General features: G+C 49.4%; 1 protein-coding gene across 6 annotated transcripts in view; it reads left to right on the top strand.

Moving 5' to 3' along the window:
• CEP350 (centrosomal protein 350) overlaps window positions 1-12,982 on the top strand; it is a 72,097-nt gene extending 59,115 nt beyond the window's left edge. For 5 of the 6 annotated variants that reach the window (XM_021404022.1, XM_021404024.1, XM_021404025.1 and 2 more), the window contains exon 38: window positions 9,011-12,982. In XM_021404022.1, the coding sequence (XP_021259697.1) occupies window positions 9,011-9,175 (165 nt within the window). In that variant the 3' untranslated portion in view covers window positions 9,176-12,982. Of the gene's footprint in view, window positions 1-1,418; window positions 1,551-9,010 lie in introns of those variants that run through there. The other variant, XM_021404027.1, reaches the window with a different exon arrangement.

The following is a 17,257-nucleotide window of genomic DNA, read 5'->3' as shown; positions in this document are numbered from 1 at the left end:
GACCGAATTGCTAATCAGATGCAACTAAAAGGCTGCAAAAATCTTTAGGTTAGAAGAGAGATTTCCATGAGATGGTGTGGGACATGATAGTACAAGACAACTGACCTTCCGGATGGTACCCACAGCTAAGCATTTCCTCAACGCTAAGCAATGGGCATGATTTCTGCTCCTCTAGCACTTGACATAACTAATGGACGCATCTACCACTGGGCAGAGACTTAGAAACAAAGTGTTAAAATTGTAAGATAGAACATATCTGGCTGTGTACTAGTTTTGGAAGGCTACATGTTGGCTTTTATTGCAGGATGATTAACATCTTTATTGGCTGTAATGATGGTGAAGGTTCTGCTTGGGAATATGAGTCGTCATTAACACCATGCTTCACTTAATTATACCTGAAATTGATTCCACACACACGCGCACACACAAGTAACTTCAGGTCATGGGTTGTGTGGTCTTTTAATTGCCCATCAGTGGAAGGTTTCCAACACAGGCTTTTTCCACAGGGGTTTAATGTGGAATGTATGTAAATAAAAGGCTTATGTTTAGGACCTGCATATCCTAGTACTCTTGATTCTGAATTATGGAGGCTGTTTATAGTGTGTGCGAAAAACTCCTATGCTTAGATCCAGAAGAGAGTTAATAGTTCAACCATTACGTTTGTGCAGAGATATAAGACATTTGCTTCTAATTTCTTTGATCCACACCTGGAAGGAAAGTTTCCTAACTGGGACAAATCCTTCCAGTTGAAGGCATCCAAAGTACTTCAGATGGAATAAGTTGGAATTTCAGACAGTCTGGTCTGCAATTTACGGGCTGACCCAGACGTCAGAGATTAATAGTGCTGTGGGAGTTTTGGCTTAATAAATGATGTGTTTAATTTTATTTAGTTCTCGCAAGTGCATGGTAGTAAAATTTTAGCTGAAAGGTGGGAGTGACTCGGAAGATTGCAGCATACCACGCTTTGGGATTAAGGCAGCCTCGGGGGCACTGCTACCAAATCCATACTGTAATGCTGCTGCTCTCAGAGAATCTTCTAACTAAAAAAACTAAGGAGATAGTGTTTGGTTTCTTCTATTTTGTTACAATTTCTATAAAATATGAACTACTTGAATAGCTCTTCTCTGTCCCGCAGTCAGCCTTCAGCTTGTGCTTAAGGTCCTGAATTCTGTGGTGACACAAATACGAGGTCATAACTGGATATGTGGGTATGCAAAACGTCTGCAGCCTACCTGCTAGTAACTCGGTGCAGCTCTGAGCAGAGGATCCAGTTCGGGAGCTGCACAAATTTTGTTTGAAATATATTCAAATAGCACAACACAATGATTTCCTGAAAAAGAAACCAAGACTTTTTGGTAGGTTTAGGTACCGTAGAAATTTCTTTAGAAATGACCATTTAAAATGCTTTGTTTCTTCAGATGTGGCAGATACAGATTTCTTGCAGTGTGCAGACTATGCCACGTGACTGCCTGTAGGAGCAGACTGATTCTCCGTGTTCTTTTGCTGCTTATTAAGGCAAAGACTGTTAAAAAATAAAATGTTATATTTTTTTTAAAAAAAAAAAAGAGGTAAACTTTCTTTGTCTTCAGTTATTTGCATTTAAACTTTGAGCACAAATCCTTCCCAGTTTCATCCTTTCTCCTTCAAGTAAAAGTAATTTGCAAATGAAAACAGCTTTTGACAGGTCTGACTGAGACGACTACGTATTTTTAGTGACTTTGAGAGAAGTGAACACATCTGATGTCCACTGCTGACACACAGCCGACTGACCCAGGAGCACAGTACGATTAATGCAGGGGTTTTGGTTCTGAGGAAGAAGAGTTTGTTGCGCACCAGTTCCTCCAGTGCAGCAGCAGCAAAGGCTGTCACATAGCTGCCTGCCTTCACAGGTGGCTCTAAAACCCGGACCCAAGTATGTTTGCTAAATGGACTTTTGTTTCTTCCGAAGATACTGAGCAAGCACCAGGCTATTTTGCCTGGTTTAATCTCTCCCTGGTTATTCCTGGATGCGTCCCTGGTTTATCACACTGAACCCAGTTCCTGGTAATTCCTGGCTCTGGCTAAGTTCAGCCCTGTGTCAGGGGTACAGCAGTTTGAGCAGAGCGTGTTCTGTGGTTGCCCTGGGAAGCAGCGTGAGTCAGCCACTGCACAGCCGAGAATCAAGGGGAGAACTGGACGGACCGGTGACTTCCACCAGCAACTGCATCTTCAGTTCTTATTTCCCACTTTCATCTGCTCTTTCCCACACCAAAATAGTTATCAGTGGTTTTCTGCCACCAACAAAAACCACTGTGCTCTTCTCCTGTTTTTTGCAGCATTAATTTTGATCAGGCTGGCAGATCTTTTAGGAGGCTTTCTTCAGGGCACAAAAGCTCGCCATCCCCAGGTGTAGCAAGTCAGGAAAGGAAGGCAAGAGAGTGGTGTGGCTGAACCGGGACCTGCTGGACAAACTGAAGAGCAAGAAGAAAATGCACAGGCAGTGGAAACAGGGATGGGTACCACGGGAAGAGTATAAGGAAGCTGCTAGGCTGTGTAGGGTTGGGGTCAGGAAAGCCAAGGCCCAGCTTGAACTGAACGTGGCTAGGGATGCCAAAAAGAACAAGGAAGGCTTCTACAGGTACCTCAACCAGAAAAGGAAATTTCAGGAGGGCATACCGCTCAGTCAGGGAGTGACACTGGCAAACTGGTAACAACAGACAAGGAGAAGGCTGGGGTACTTAACAACTGTTTTGCCTTGGTCTTCCCTGATAACTGCTCGCCACACAGTCCTCAAGCATTTGGTTTGGTAGGAGGGGATCAGAGAAGCAACGTCCTTCCCACTGTAAGTGAAGACCAGGTTTGTGACCACCTGAGGAACCTGAATATCCACAAGTCTATGAGTCCCGATGAGCTGCATCCCAGAGTCCTAAGGAAATTGGCTGATGTAGTTGCCTAGCCACTCTCAGTGATATTTGAAAAATCATGGCAAATCAAGTGGAGTCCCTGGTGACTGGAAAAAAGGTAACATCACACCCGTTTTCAAAAAGGGTAAAAAAGATGACCCTGGAAACTACCGACCCGTCAGTCTCACCTCTGTGCTGGGGAAGATCGTGGAGCAGATCTTCCAGGAAGCTGTGCTACGGTGCATGGAAGGCAGGGAGGTGATATGGGATAACCAGCATGGCTTCACCAAGGGCCAATCCTGCTTGACCAACCTAGTGGCCTTCTATGATGGTGTCACTGCATCAATGGACAAGGGAAGAGCCACAGGTGTCATCTGTATTGATGAGTGGTGTCCCCCAGTGGTTGGTGCTGGGGCTGATACTCTTTAATATCTTCATCAGTGACACTGACAGTGAGGTCGAGTGCCCCCTCATCAAGTTTGCTGATGACACCAAGCTGTGTGGTGTGTTTGACACAGCAGAGGGATGGGATGCCATCCAGAGGGACCTAGACAGGCTAAGCAGTGTGCCCAGGTGAACCCCGTGAGGTTCAGCAAATCCAAGTGCAACATCTTGCACCTGGGTTGAGGCAACCCCGTTGCCACTGTAAATGGAGATGAAAGGATTGAGCGCAGCTGTGCTGAAAAAGACCTGGGGGTACTGGTGGATGGGAAGCTGGGCATGAGCCAGCTATGTGCCCTCACAGCCCAGAAAGCCACCTGTATCCTGGACTGCATCAACAGAACCGTGGCAGCAGGTCAGGGAGGTGATCCTGCCCCTCTGCTCTGTGCTGGTGAGGCCTCACCTGGAGCACTGCATCCACATGTGGAGTCCTCAGTACAGGAGAGACACAGACCTGTTGGAGCATGTCCAGAGGAGGGCCACAAATATGATCCAAGGGATGGAATGCCTCTCAAGACAGGCTGAGAGCTGGGGCTGTTCAGCATGGAGAGGAGAATGCTGCGAGGTGACCTGAGAGCGGCCTGTCAGTATCTACAGGGGAGCTACGGGAAAGACTCTTTAGGAGAGTCTGTGGTGACAGAACAAGGGAAATGGTTTCAAGCTCAAAGAGATTTAGGTTGGATATAAGGAAAAAAGCTTTTACAGTGAGGGTGGTGAGGCCCTTGGAACAGGTTGCCCAGGGGTATGGTGGATGGCCTGTCCCTGGAGACTTTCTAGGTGAGGCTGGATCAGGTCCTGGGCACCCTGATTTAGCTGTGGTGTCCCTATTCATTGCAGGGGGGTTGGACTAGTTGGCCCTTAGAGCTCCTTTCTAACTCTAAGGATTGTATGTTTCTATCATTCTATCTATCTCCTAAGAATTTGTAATAGAATTTGTTACGAGTGTTTTCTGGTCTGCAGGACAGTTGCTCTAGCTATTAACATTTACAGCAAATCTTCCCTTTCAGTAAACAAGCACAGGAGCTTCACATTTCTGAAAAAGAACTTGGTTTCAAATCAAGTTAAAGGATTGTTTAGATGTTTGCTTTTCTTCTTCTCGTGTCCCTTTCATGTTGCCAGCTTTGTCTTGTGTATTCTACTCTGTGCTCCGTGGGAGAATCTTAAATGTATGCCTAGGCAGAAGTGCCACGTTTAGATGTACATCAGTGCTTCCTACACCATTCAAAACCTTTTTTAATACGTAGTGAGAACCCTCAGTCCTCCTTAATTAAGTTTAGGTGCTAACAATAGGCTGTTTTCACTCCTCTTTTTCCACTTGGGTCTTCAGCCAAAACTCTCTGCCGATTTGTTTGCACAGGGCTAGAACAAACTCTGCTGTTGCTTTTCCCGTGCTGACCTGCCACCCCTTTTCTTTTATCCTGAACTTGAGAAAGTAAAGCTCGCATGATAGTGCCAAGCCAACGCGTTTAGTTTTTGTACCCGACAACCCTGTCAACAGAGTGCAGAAATGTACTTGATCTTCTGGCCTGTCCGCTCGAGGGCTGAAAGGTTTCTATCCGTGCAGTTTTGAACTCTACAACAAAACAAAGCTGTTCCTGTCAAGCTGCCTTAATCAGAGAAAGCCCACTTCTGTGATGCCCAAGGGAAGTCCTTCTGTAAAAAGAGAATCAAAGCCTGATCTCGTGCGTAGTTGTGCATCTTATTTCCAAAGGCTGAGAGCACAGTGCAGTGTGAATGCACCTGCCTGCCATCTTCCTATGGGCATTCTTCCAAGGCAGTGGTTTATTTCTGGATTTCTGTTATTTCTAGGCTCCTAAATGATCTCCTTAAACGTTGTTTATTTTGCAAATATTAATGCAAATATTATTTTGCATGAGAATCTCTAGAAATCAAAGCTTATTGCCTAAAGTTTCCATCGGATTTTGTTCTTCTCAGTGTTGTTTTTGGATACCCTAACATTTGTTAGCTGGCCAGGAGGATCTTGTTGTCTTGTTACCTCCTGACTGTATTCTTTGCATGCACACCCCCTTCTTTCTTTCAGCATGGGGGGGGGGGGGAAGTAAAAAAGCAGCACTGACTTTGTCCAAATGCAGATTCTCTCCAGTATAGGGAAACTTCATTCCCGATTTCAAGTATGTAAAGTTTTACTTCTGTCAGGAATGTGCAATAATTTGGATGTTATGAATGGGCCAAAGGCAATGCAAGCTTGTATCTGTAAAAGCCACTGTACAGAAGGAAAAGGTGCTGTCCAGAGGGACCTGGACAGGCTTGAAAAGTGGGCCCTAATGAGATTTGACAAGGCCAAGTGCAAGGTGCTGCGCCTGGGTTGAGGCAATCCCAGACATGTATACAGACTGGGAGAAGAACCTCCTTGAGAGCAGCCCTGCAGAGGAGGACTTGGGGGCCCTGGTGGATGAAAAGCTGGACGCAAGCCAGCAGTGTGTGCTTGCAGCCTGGATGGCCAATGGTACCCTGGGCTGCATCAGCAGAGGGGTGGCAGCAGGGAGGGGATTGTCCCCTTCTGCTCTGCCCTCATGAGGCTCCATCTGGAATACTGAGTCCAGGCCTGGAGCCCACAGCACAAGAAAGATGCAGGCCTTTTGGAATGGGTCCATAGGAGGGCTACGAGGATGATAAAGGGCTGGAGCATCTCTCCTATTAAGGAAGGCTGAGGGAGCTAGGATTGTTCAGCCTGAAGGAGAGAAGGCTGTGGGGAGACCTCATTGCAGCCTTCTAGAATTTGAGGGGAGCTTATAAGCAGGAGGGGACTGACTTTGTACATGGTCTGATAGTGATAGGACAAAAGGGAATGACTTTAGACTGAAAGAGGGGAAATTTAAGTCAGATGTTAGGAAAAATTTCTTTTCTCAAACATGGTGAGGCCATGGCACTGCTGCTCAGAGCTGTAGCTGCCCCATCCCCGGAGGTGCCGCAGGCCATGGATGGGCCCTGGGCAGCCTGAGCTGGGGGGGCTGCAGCCAGCCCATGGCAGGGGTGGGGCTGGGGGGGCTTTGGGTCCCTTCCACCCCATTCTATGAAAACGCCTCCGTTGCCTAGAAGCAGTTTGAGATAAACAGATCAACAAAAGAGTTGCAACTGCCTTGGCTCAGATATCCTCAGCTGGAACTACAAAGCAGATGGTAGTCTCCACACATGTTCTGAATACACTATAAATGAGACTAGCCTGCAGCTGCACATTGCACCTTCCAAAAGTATGTTCAAGGAAGTCCTGCTAATACCAAAGGAAATTGTGCCCCGCACCTCAGAGAAAGAAGGGCATAATAGAGACAAGAGAAAACCAACCACTGATACTGTTTTTCTTGATCTCTTCTACTGCTGCTGAACATGCAGATTTTCTCTGCTTGTGTCGAGTTACCTTGTCCTTTCCCATGTGCTTGTTTCTTTATCATATACATCGCTTTTTCCTCCTGGAATACAGTAAAGGCAGTGTTCCACCACGTTGTTGGGGGCAAGGCCAAGTAAACAGCAGCTTACAGTGAGTCTGGATGCTGGGGTTAGCTTAAGGGCCAACAAAATTACAACTTTTAACCTACCTGGTTGTTTTACTTGCTTCCAACCCTCAGTGTTCGGAATTCGTGAGGTCTGGACTTACCTTCCCAGCAGGGAGGTTGCTGCTGGCCTGGGGAAATCCAGCAGGGAGCTGCGTCAGCTGGCGGTGGGCAGCTGCTCCAGGTTACTGGTCCCAGGGCAAGGTCTGCTGGCTCTAGTCTCCACCCATCTCCTTCACTTCCAGGATCTTCCTTCCAGCTAGGATCTTCACTGCTTCGTTTTTGGGACCCCTGTTTTCTCTCCAAAACCACTTTTTTTTTTTTGGGAACCCTTCTTTTTGGGACAGTCCTTTCTTTTCAGGATCCTTGTCTGCTCCTTTTCCTCATCTAACTGGTATCTTTGCAGACATGCAACACGTGATCAGCCTCCCAGCTGGTGCTTGTTTAACGCCTTTTTATTAATGAGAGGGTATGGGACGTTCCCCTTTTTTGTTTACTCAGGGCTTATCTGAATGTACAGACAGCACATATGGGTTGCAAGCAGCAAGCTTCTGCTAGAGACTTTCAGAAGTCTGTGTGGGAGTGGATGCCTGAAACAAACTTATACTCAGTTATCTGCCACTTGTTAGCTGGCCAATTTAAACTATTTTTTCACCGAGGACACATGTTCAAAGTTTGGTTGCCGGTATTGCTGCTTCTTCCTTACTAGTAAGAAGTGTAATTAAGCTACTGTGCTCAATCACTGATGGCTGCATGGAACTGTTGCCGTGGTAGCTCAGAGACTTGTAAGTGTGGAGTGTGGCTCTTGCAAAGCTGTTTGCAGGCTGAGATCCCTGCCCCCTCTCCCCAGGCTCTCTTAGGAGAAGGAGAAAAGAGCTGTCAGGCTGGAAGGCTGTGCGTGAGGCCTTACAAACAGCTAAAAACCATGAAAGCAGTGCATGTTCCCTGGGGTTCCCAGCACGGCCTGCTCTTGGGCTTCACGCCGTGTTTGGGTTATTGAGTTATCGTTATGCTACGGCAGCTGTCACTTTCAGAACAGACGCGTTTCCGTGCGGTTTAGTTTTGGACGAAAGGGAGGAAGTGCTGGGGCTATAGTCCTTGTACTGTTTGAGATAAGAGCACATCACATATTGATACTGGATTAGTGGGTTTTCAGTATGCTTTAACCTTCTTTCAGCAACATCTAGATGTCTGGCCCGCTTGAAGTGGTTAGCGAAAGCGTGTTTTGAGTTCAGAGCTTAGGGTGTGTGGCCAGAGGAGCTTTGTGCTGAAGCTGAGCAGAGGAAGAGCTTTAAGCAGGTGCTTTTTGGCATTCTAACTGAGCAATGTTTGTATCCACTCTTCCTTCTTTTTGAGAAAGTTTGAACTTTGTTAGGATGTATCTGTAAAGCTAACGTGGTCAGTAACACAGTTTTCTGATAAGCTTCATTGGAATTGGGCAACTGGGAGAGACTTTTGAGAAGAGTTTATTATATACCTCTGTTACTAAAACACCCGTTTGCCAGCAAAGAGTGGCAGCAGTTTAAAAGGGCATAAATAGTCACTGAGTTATTCTTTGGCTGAAGTAGTACAAAATTCATTTTGTGTTAATGATGTCAAAGCCAATGGAGCATGACGTTGTCTGTGCAAATGAGTTGTAATTCTGCCGTACGACGCATGCCAGTGTTTTGTCTTCCTGTATAGAAGAATTGGAGAATTTAGTAAAATCCTTCAGGTTTTCTGATTCTTATTCAAATAATCTGAACTGCAGGAAACTCTTTCTTCCTCCTCCTTTTGGAGCCCATTGCGTGATTTCGTACCAGCTTAAGTTGCATTAAATCAGCGTCTTGCAAACAGGCAATTAGGGACTTTTTAATGGAGCCTGTGCTGTTGGGCACAAATATCCCATTAGCAGAGTCCTTTCAAGTGAAAAACTTGGTCAGGAATATGAAATCCTTTGAAACTAACAGTGCGGTGGGAGGTGGAAAATGTTCCTACTGTGGAATAGCCTGGTTCGAATAGAGCTATGTCCATTCTGCCATTCTAAGCCTTTCCTGTAATCTCTTGCAAAGGTAGGTGTGTTGTTGGCAGGTTGGAACTGCTTGTGACTCTTTTTGGAACTTTGCAGGGGGCATTATCCTAGAGCAGCTGAGTTGTAATGCTTCCTTTTGTTTTCCTTTTTCCTTTCTACCCCCTTAGGTGCAGGAACTCCACGAGGAGGAAGCCCAGTGGGTGAACTACGACGAGGATGAACTGTGTGTAAAGATGCAGTTGGCAGATGGGATCTTCGAGACCTTGATCAGAGACACTGTTGACGTACTGAACCAGATAAATGCAAAACAGCAGAGATGGCTGCTTGTCTGACAGTGCTGAAAATAAACTCGCAGCTGCGTAAGCACTGAGTCACGGGCCTCTCTGACTCCTGACGTACTCTCCACCCTACAAGCACTGCTGCCGGACTTCCTCCTGTGGGTTTTAAAGGTGGTTCAGATGTGACTACGGAGACCTGAATTTGCATCCTCTGCCACTAGAGACCTTGCACTGGATTCGTTGTTTGGGACAAGCTGGTCCCACGCCGAGGCTGCGTTGTGGAGTGCTCAGACTGTGTGCCAATGCAGTTATGCCACGTTGCTGTCAGCAGCTGTCTGTGCCCCTTGCCTGGGGCTTTGACTTTCAGCCTGTGCTCTGAAAGGGTTGGGCTAAGTTGGGATATCGGTTATTTTGCTGGAATGGCTGTCAGCCATCGGTGCGAGAATTGTCTTAAGACATGTGAGTAATTAGGAGAAGAAATGGGTTGGTAAAGTTTTAGGCATAAATGAATATTTACTGTACTAAACAGTGTTAAAACCTTAACACCTCTTCTCCTGCAGCCCTAACAGTGTGCATCAGTTTCTTGTGCTCCAGAGCCCAGTTAATTCCCTTCTCTGTGAAGTTGTTTTTCATCTTTCTTCCTGTGGGGTGGTACCAGATACAGTGCCACTCAGTCCAGGGAAATCAGCTGATGTTGCTTTTTGCATTCAAGTAAAGAGTTCCTTCTGCTTTTCCTATGTAACATGCTTCAGTCCAGAGGTGGAGCAAGGTAAGAGGCCACCTAATGCCAAACATGAAAGAAGAGCCCATGGACAACTTTTCCTCCAACCACATAGCACTTCTTGACTTCCTGGAGCACCAGCTGCTCCGAGATAACAGATACTCAGGATTCTCTCAGGCACAGAACATGCAGGAGTGGAAAAAGTTTCCTTGCAAAAATTTGGCCTTCAGACCCTCAGCTTTCTCCCCTCTGGTCACCTAATAAATCGGAGAAGCTATTACTTGAAAGATTTAGAGAACAGAGTGTATTCACCAAAGAAATCATTGGTTGACTGTCTGCATGTTTTGCGCTTGTGGGCTTTTTTTTTTTTTAATTTATTTTCAGGTAATTTATTAAGTGGGTTATAGGAGAGCGTCCTGTGCAGTTGGTTGTGCTATCTTATATTTTGAGACAGATGAATTTGAGAAAACGCCTGTTCTGGGAACTTCCAGAGGCTGTATTCTTTGCACAAATCCTCCAGCTTCTTGAGATGGGTACAAGGAAGAACCAAACCTCAGTGACTAGGGGTGGGAAACGAAGGCAGGACTAGGAATGGAGCTTCTCTGCACCCAGTTCGGAGACGAGGGGAGAGCTGAGGGGGCTGAGCTTCATGTGAAACTTCCCTGCTTCATGTGTTTCCTTCCTTTCCCAGAGCTTCTATGCCACGGGCAGCCATTATTATGTGCTTCATTCAGTGCTGGGTTGAACTGCAGTGTCCTTCTGCCAAGTTTTCTTTCCTAATCTGTCCCTCCCACTCTGGTGTTTTTCTTGGATGAACGCAGACAATCTGGGGTCGAATGTTGATGCCTTAATAGTGGATGTCCCCGTTAACCTGGGACGAGATGCAGAGGAGAGTCAGATTCTCTGGACAGCTGGAGTGCAGGGAGATGCTTTGAAGCACTTTAGGAGGTCCCACAAAGATGCTGCTGCTCATGATAGGGATGGTGGTGGAGTGGGGGGAAAAACCTATTTTCTCTGATCTGCTTGCTTGTTGGGCTTCTGGGCTTCTTACTCTGCAAACCTCTGCTCCTGCTCTGTTACATTTTTTCTTCTCCACTTTCTTTTTTTGAAAGCTATCATTGGAATATTTGCATTTTGCACAACAACGTGCGGCTGGTAATTCTTCAGGGACAGCACTGGGAAACGTTGGATTTATCAGAGGTCCAAGCAAACTCTCAGATGTAGCATTGCCAGCGCCTCACTTGCGAGTTAATGGGGAGCCATATTCATGGAAGCTTAATAAGTGGAAGAACAAACAGGAGCTAATGGCCTATAGGAACAGCTCCAACGGGGCATACGCGTGTCTGTCCTGCAGTAGTTGCCTTCCTGGCTGGCGGAATGTCAAATGCTCTTGGTGGAGCCACGTTCAGCCTTTTTATCCCTAAGTGACTCACTTGTCCATCTGAAGTGTCACGATGCTGAACCGTGAAATTCTGGACTGCTTAAAATAGCAGCAAACCGAAGCTGCTGCATTTAACCGGCATGGTGTCACTGAGTGGGTCGCTGCCGCAGGTTCCCTTTCCTGGGTGTATCTTTTTTCAATAGAGTCAATTGTTATTTTTATAGGTAGCAATTACAAAGGGAAGGCAGAAACCCGCAACGCGGGTTCGTGGCTGGAGTATCAGAGAAATGCAGCCGCCTTCTGTCCTGTAAGTACCACGGCCAGTGCTGAGGAGCGTGCCAGGCATTGTGAGGCTCTCCAGCTGTCCTGGGATGTCCAGCAGCAGGGAGGAGGTTGTGCAGCTCGCCTGCCAGGACCCATTGGAGGTCATATACCTGTTGTCTGGCTGCTATGGGCCAGCAGTAGATCAGTACCCTCAGCAGAAGTAGTGAGTAGCTGTCTTTACAGCTGTTTGGACTGAAGAAAACTGTGGCCAAACGATGGCTTTCTTCCTTTGCAGACATCACCGTTTATTTTTGGTAGCCCTCCTTGTCAGGAGCGACCCTAAAAAGACTTGAACATAGGCGATTTGTCTTCTCAGTACCTCACGTGTGTTGAGCTGCTTTGAGTTGAGTGTGTGCTCAGTACCTCGGGCGTGTTGAGTTCCTTTTGGAGCGGTGATGACCGCGTCGAAGCAATGGTCTGTGTGGGTCATGGCTGATAAGAGATACGGGAGAGCCCAGGGTCTTAGGAGCGGAGGCTGAGTTCTGCACATCTCTCCCCTCCCAACTTTCCCACTAAAAGAACAAGATGATACTGCTGGGTGCCGGCTATCTTGGCACAGCCACCTGAGGAGCTTCAGGGCTCCCATAGGCTCCTGGAGGCAGCGGCTGCTGGCACTGGGGGATGCGGTTCCCTTTTGGGAAGGATCTCGGTGCCGGGGGGAAAGCCCAGCTGCCTTTTGGAAGAGGCTTGTTGCTCACAAGGGGGAACGAGGGATTGGAAAATCCCATCTTGTTCACTTTCCTTTCTTGAAAAAGTGGCCTTAGCTTTTTGCAATACTTGAATAAGTGTGTAGCTGCAGAAGATCTTCAGTAGCACAGAGATAGAGACCTTTTAAGTGACTATTCTGCACGGAACTGAGCGCAGTTCTGACTTTCATATCCCTTTTGCTACCTTAAGAACACGAGGAAAACAGAGTACTTTTCAGCAGAGAAGCAGCTGAATCTTATAAGGTATTTAGTGCATCTGAAGTGTTTACAAATGGACTAAAATGGAGAAAAGCAAACTATTGAACTTGTTTGTAATTTAAACGTGAAATGCAAAAATATATACAGGCGGAAGAGGAATACTGTAATTAACCTGCATTTAATAGGTTTTTTTCCTTGACTTTGCAGAGCCTTTTGATACACACTTGCAAAGCCGCCTTGGGGGAGGCTCCGTCTCCCCGTGTACTGTGTCGTGGAGATACTAAAAGGAAACCTGTTTCCTGTGTATGTGTAAATAACCTGGTGACTTGGTTCTTGGGCCAGCTGCAGCAGACGTTCCCATCCAGAGCAGTTTTGCACAGTAGACAGACCCAAGGATGTGGAGGGGTTTTTGTAATTAAGAGCTGTAAAATAACCAGGGTGCTCCCTGTGTACACCAGTGTAAATATCTTTGGTAACTGAAATGTACTTTAAGAGAACAAAATCTGTAAATAAACTGATTTATAAATTAATCTCGTTGCCCGGTTCTTTCTGAAATGGAGCTTTATAATTACCCAAATGGCTGCTAATTCTGAGGGCGTCCTGTGGATTTGTCCCTTGCCTGCTCCCCGTGCTGTCTGATGCTGTGCTTGGGATGCCAATCACAGTCCACAAAATCCCATTAGAGTTGCCTTAATTATAATCACACGTTATTAGAATTTCCTCGTTGTTAAAGCTGGCTGATGAAAGCGAAAACAGAAAATAACATTGCATCATCATTGCAGAAGTGCACGCTGTGGTCTTGCCGGGGGAAAAATGACTCCTTACATTTATTGAAAACAGGTTTTAAAACTTAAGGTGTAAGAACAAAACAAAACCAAACTGCTGGAATGAAATTCTTCAGCCCCTAAGCCTCGTTTCACACCAATTGTTTCAATGAGGCTCCTACATTTTCGCAGCTCAGGAGCTCTGCTGCCATCAGAGCTGGTGCTCACTCGGGGGGTGAGCATTGCTCCCTGAAAACTCCTTTTATTGGTGAAACCCTCCTAAATCTTCCTGGTTTCCTCTCCCCTGGCTTGCCAGCTGTCTTCCCAACAGCAAGAGGAAATGCTTTAGCAAGTGAGAGGTAGCAGAGCTGTGCCAGGGGCCGGCTGACCGGTGGCGGTGCCAAACCACAGCTGTGTGATCGTGAAGTGCAAGAGGAGCAGAGCGGCCGCAGTGCGGGCTGCGTGGGACAGAGCCACATTCATCACAATTCCAAATACCCACGGCTGCTGCTGCTCCCATAGCTCTGTGTGTCTGGGGCCGTTTGCTAACGTAGCTGCCCAGGGCAGGGCAGTGGGATGCCTGCTGCCCGAAGGCTGAACCAAAGCTCTGCGTGCTCATTATTGAACAGCAGGAGAGCAGCCGTGCCGCTGCTCTCCTGCCCTGCAGGAGAGGAGGCTCTCCTCGCCCTGCAGTTATTCTGCTCCTTGATCTTGGATTTTTGGGCAGGGACCTGCTTGCAGCCAGCAAGTGCCACAGCGAGCTGCTGAATTACTGCTGTCCCTGCCCAGGATGCTGGTCATCAGCTCCACAGAGGCACTGACTTCCTCGCTGGCAATCCTATGTTGCTCCACTTTGGCGTGGACTTTCTCCTGGGGCACTGGCACAACTTTTCCCTTGTGAAGGCTGTGACAGCCCGTGGCCCCGGTGCAACTCCCAGGTTGGGCAACGGCAGGCTGCCGCCTTCCAAAGGGAAGAGCTGGGCTAGTGGGTACCTCCCTTCTCGGGAAGTGGTGCTGGGAACGGGCAGCCAGCCCACAGCACGGGTCGGAACTGGGTGGGCTTTGAGGTCCCTTCCAACCCAACCATTCTGCTGTTCTAGGAGTCTGGGATCCGTGTTGCTGTATGGAGGTGATGGAGCCAGCCCGCCCGCCCTCGGAGGTGAGCCCTCACGCCGACGGATGGCCGCAGCCGGAGGAGCGCTCCGTTGTCATCTGTGTGGCATTCTCAGTTCCGTGCGCTGCAATTAAGCCAGCTGCCAAAGGATGATGTGGCAGACCTGGGCGGCGTGGCCTCCTCCGATCTGCACCTGGACGCTGGGCAGGTGAGCCGGAGTGGAAAACATCTGCCCTGTGCATCCTGGGTTGTGGCAATGAGTTATAAGGAGGGACTTTGGGTAGAGCTGAGCTTTGTTTCCAGCGCTGACGTACCGGGTGCTGCCGGCGCCCTCTGAAAAGGGCAGCAAAAAGAGCAGGGATGAATCAGCAGAGGGCGAATAGCAGGCAGGGGCTGGGTCTGCTGCTCTGCGGACACCAAGTGCGCGAACATTCATCACATCCTGAGAATGCACCCCAGAATTTCTTGCGCGTCTGTTGTTATTACAGGTTGCTCGGGCCGGAAAGGTGGAAATCAACAAAATCAACAGCCGCCGGCTGCTGGTGGTGGCCCAGAGGGGCTCTCTGGGTCTGCGTGGGCCCTGCCAGGTGAGCAGTGGTGTGGGTGCTGGGCTCAGCCAGGGCTCCCTATGTGCTGCGGGGGAACTCCTCCAGGCAGCCCCTCCAAGGCCGGCGCGGGTGACGGCAATGGCAGCGGTCGTGGTTGTGCCATGAGTGTTGCATCGGTTGCGTGTTTTTCTTGGAGTCAGTTCCTGGAATCCCAATTACGTAGGAATGCGTTCCTTAATTTTCAAGGAAGAAAGTCCATTTTGGGATCTCCTTGTTCCCGGAAACTCGAAGCTAAAGGGAAGTGAAAAATTCCTGGGTTGTCTTACCCCGATGGTTTGAGCCGTTGGACTTCTACAGCTACGTTCATGCTTTCAAAAGCAGACAACACAAACCTTTTCCTGTATTCCAAAACACGTTCAGGAGTCCCCTCCGGCAGTTCAAGACGTGAATACGTAAAGCCCATCTGGTCTTCCCTTGTCTGCTCTCCAACCCCGCGCAAGGAGGATCAGAGCAGCTCTGTGCCTGCGAGGACGACCCATTTGGGCGCACGGAACAAGTTCTGCAGGGCTCCAATGATTTCACTGAGGTGGCGGTGGCCTTTGAGGATCTCAGCCCACACCTCAAGGTGTGACTTGGAGGCGGTTCCTTTTGGCTGGGAAGGGAGATCTGGGAGCTAATGGGCTTAGTGAACCCAAACTGCCGCTCAGCTGCTGCATAGGAGCATTGGCAGCAGTCCTCAGCCCACGGCCTCATCTCCCAAAGTTAAGGATGCTGAGCCAGGTGCTGAAAACCTTTGCTGGGAAATGGGTTCCCAAGCTCAGCATGAGAGCCCCCCACTGGATTTTGGGGCTTTGGAGGAGGACCAGCAGCAGGTAGTGCTGGGAGGGCATTGCCAAAGCCATCTACCACTTCTCTATTTGTTTTTTAATTCATCTTAGTTGTCCTCAAGTCAATCTTCAGGCAGGATGTTTCAGAATCTCTGCTTTGCCTTTGGGGGCAATCTGCAATGAAAACCCAGCTCTTCCCAGCTTGCTGCAGAGATGAAAAACTTGAGCTCTTGCTATGCAGTGAGAATAAAAGAAAAGCAGGAAAAATAAATCCCAAATGAGCAGCTCCCGCAGTGGCTCCCCGGGAGCAGGAGCAACCCCATCCCAGTCCTGGGGCAATGAGCCACAGCCTGGCTCATCCCAAAAGGAGTCGGGGCCCTGGGCTGTGGGCTCTCCCCTCTGCCTTGGAGCTGCTTTTCAGCTGAGAAAGGATTAAAGGAATTCGGGCTGCTTGGGAGGGAGGGGCGAGCTGGATGGGAGGATGCTGGCAATTAGGCAACGAGTGCCTTCTCCTCCAGCACGATAACCCCATCACACTGATGAGCCCTTAGAGCGAGGGATTTGGCCCAGGGTGAAATAACGGTGATCAGAGCCCTCAGGAATAGCTGTTCCAGACAGAAATGGGGTGCGATTTTGGTCTTTTAGTCTCTGGCTGGATGATGAGAGCCGTGTGCCCTGTGCCCCGTGCCAACGTCCCCCTGCTCCCTGGCCAGGGCAAGGCCTGGCTCTCGCAGGCTTGTTTTTCTAGCAGGGCAAGTTCTCCTCAAACACCTAGGTGGGGCCGGCAGCTAATGGCCTTTCTGGGGCCACAGCCAGCACCCAGCCCTGGGGAGCGATGGGCACCCCAATGGCAGGGCTGGGGAAGGCTCGGCGCAGGCCCAGCCGTGGCGTGGGGCCGCGTCCAGCCCGGGGCCCCGAGCAACGGGCACCTTCCAGCCATGTGGGTGTGCGCAGAGCCGCCCCGCGTTGGGTGGAGGAGCCGCATCTGGGGCCTTCGTGGTGCTTCACGCGGGCATCGCTCCTCGTGGGCGGCCACCAGCCCTGCGTGCCCCGCCACGTGCTGGGGTAGCCATGGGTGGGGGACCCCTGCGGATGCCACCCAGCTGACATCAGAGCGCCCGTGCCGGGCAATGCCGTCAGCAGGCGGCTTCCCTCGAGGAATTTCCCTAATGGCCGCCACGCCGCAGGCTTTGGGCCTGAATCAGCCACCTTTTGTCGTTTTATCAGAATTTTGTGCCATGCGTCCGCAGGTACCGGTGACGCTGCGGGGCGCATTCTTCCTCCCCGGGGGCTGACACCCCCCTGCCCAGCGCTCGGGGCATGGGCCCTGACGTGCAGGTGTCCGCGGGGTGGTGACGGGTGCGAGGCACGTGCTCCTGGGGCAGGGGTCACACCCCCCCGGGGGACGCAGGTCAGACCCCCACCGGGGGTGCAGCTGAGACCCCCGCGGTACAAACCATCCCGGCTCAGCCTTCCCAAGCGGACGGCCGGGGATGGGGCGGGGAGCTCCGAGCAGAGCCCCCCCCCCGCCCCCGCCATCTCCCACGACCCC

This window comes from Numida meleagris, chromosome 7 (genome assembly GCF_002078875.1).
Source record: "Numida meleagris isolate 19003 breed g44 Domestic line chromosome 7, NumMel1.0, whole genome shotgun sequence".
NCBI lineage: Eukaryota > Metazoa > Chordata > Aves > Galliformes > Numididae > Numida > Numida meleagris.
The sequence above is the reverse complement of the archived record's forward strand: the minus strand, read 5'-3'. Positions and strand labels throughout refer to the sequence as shown.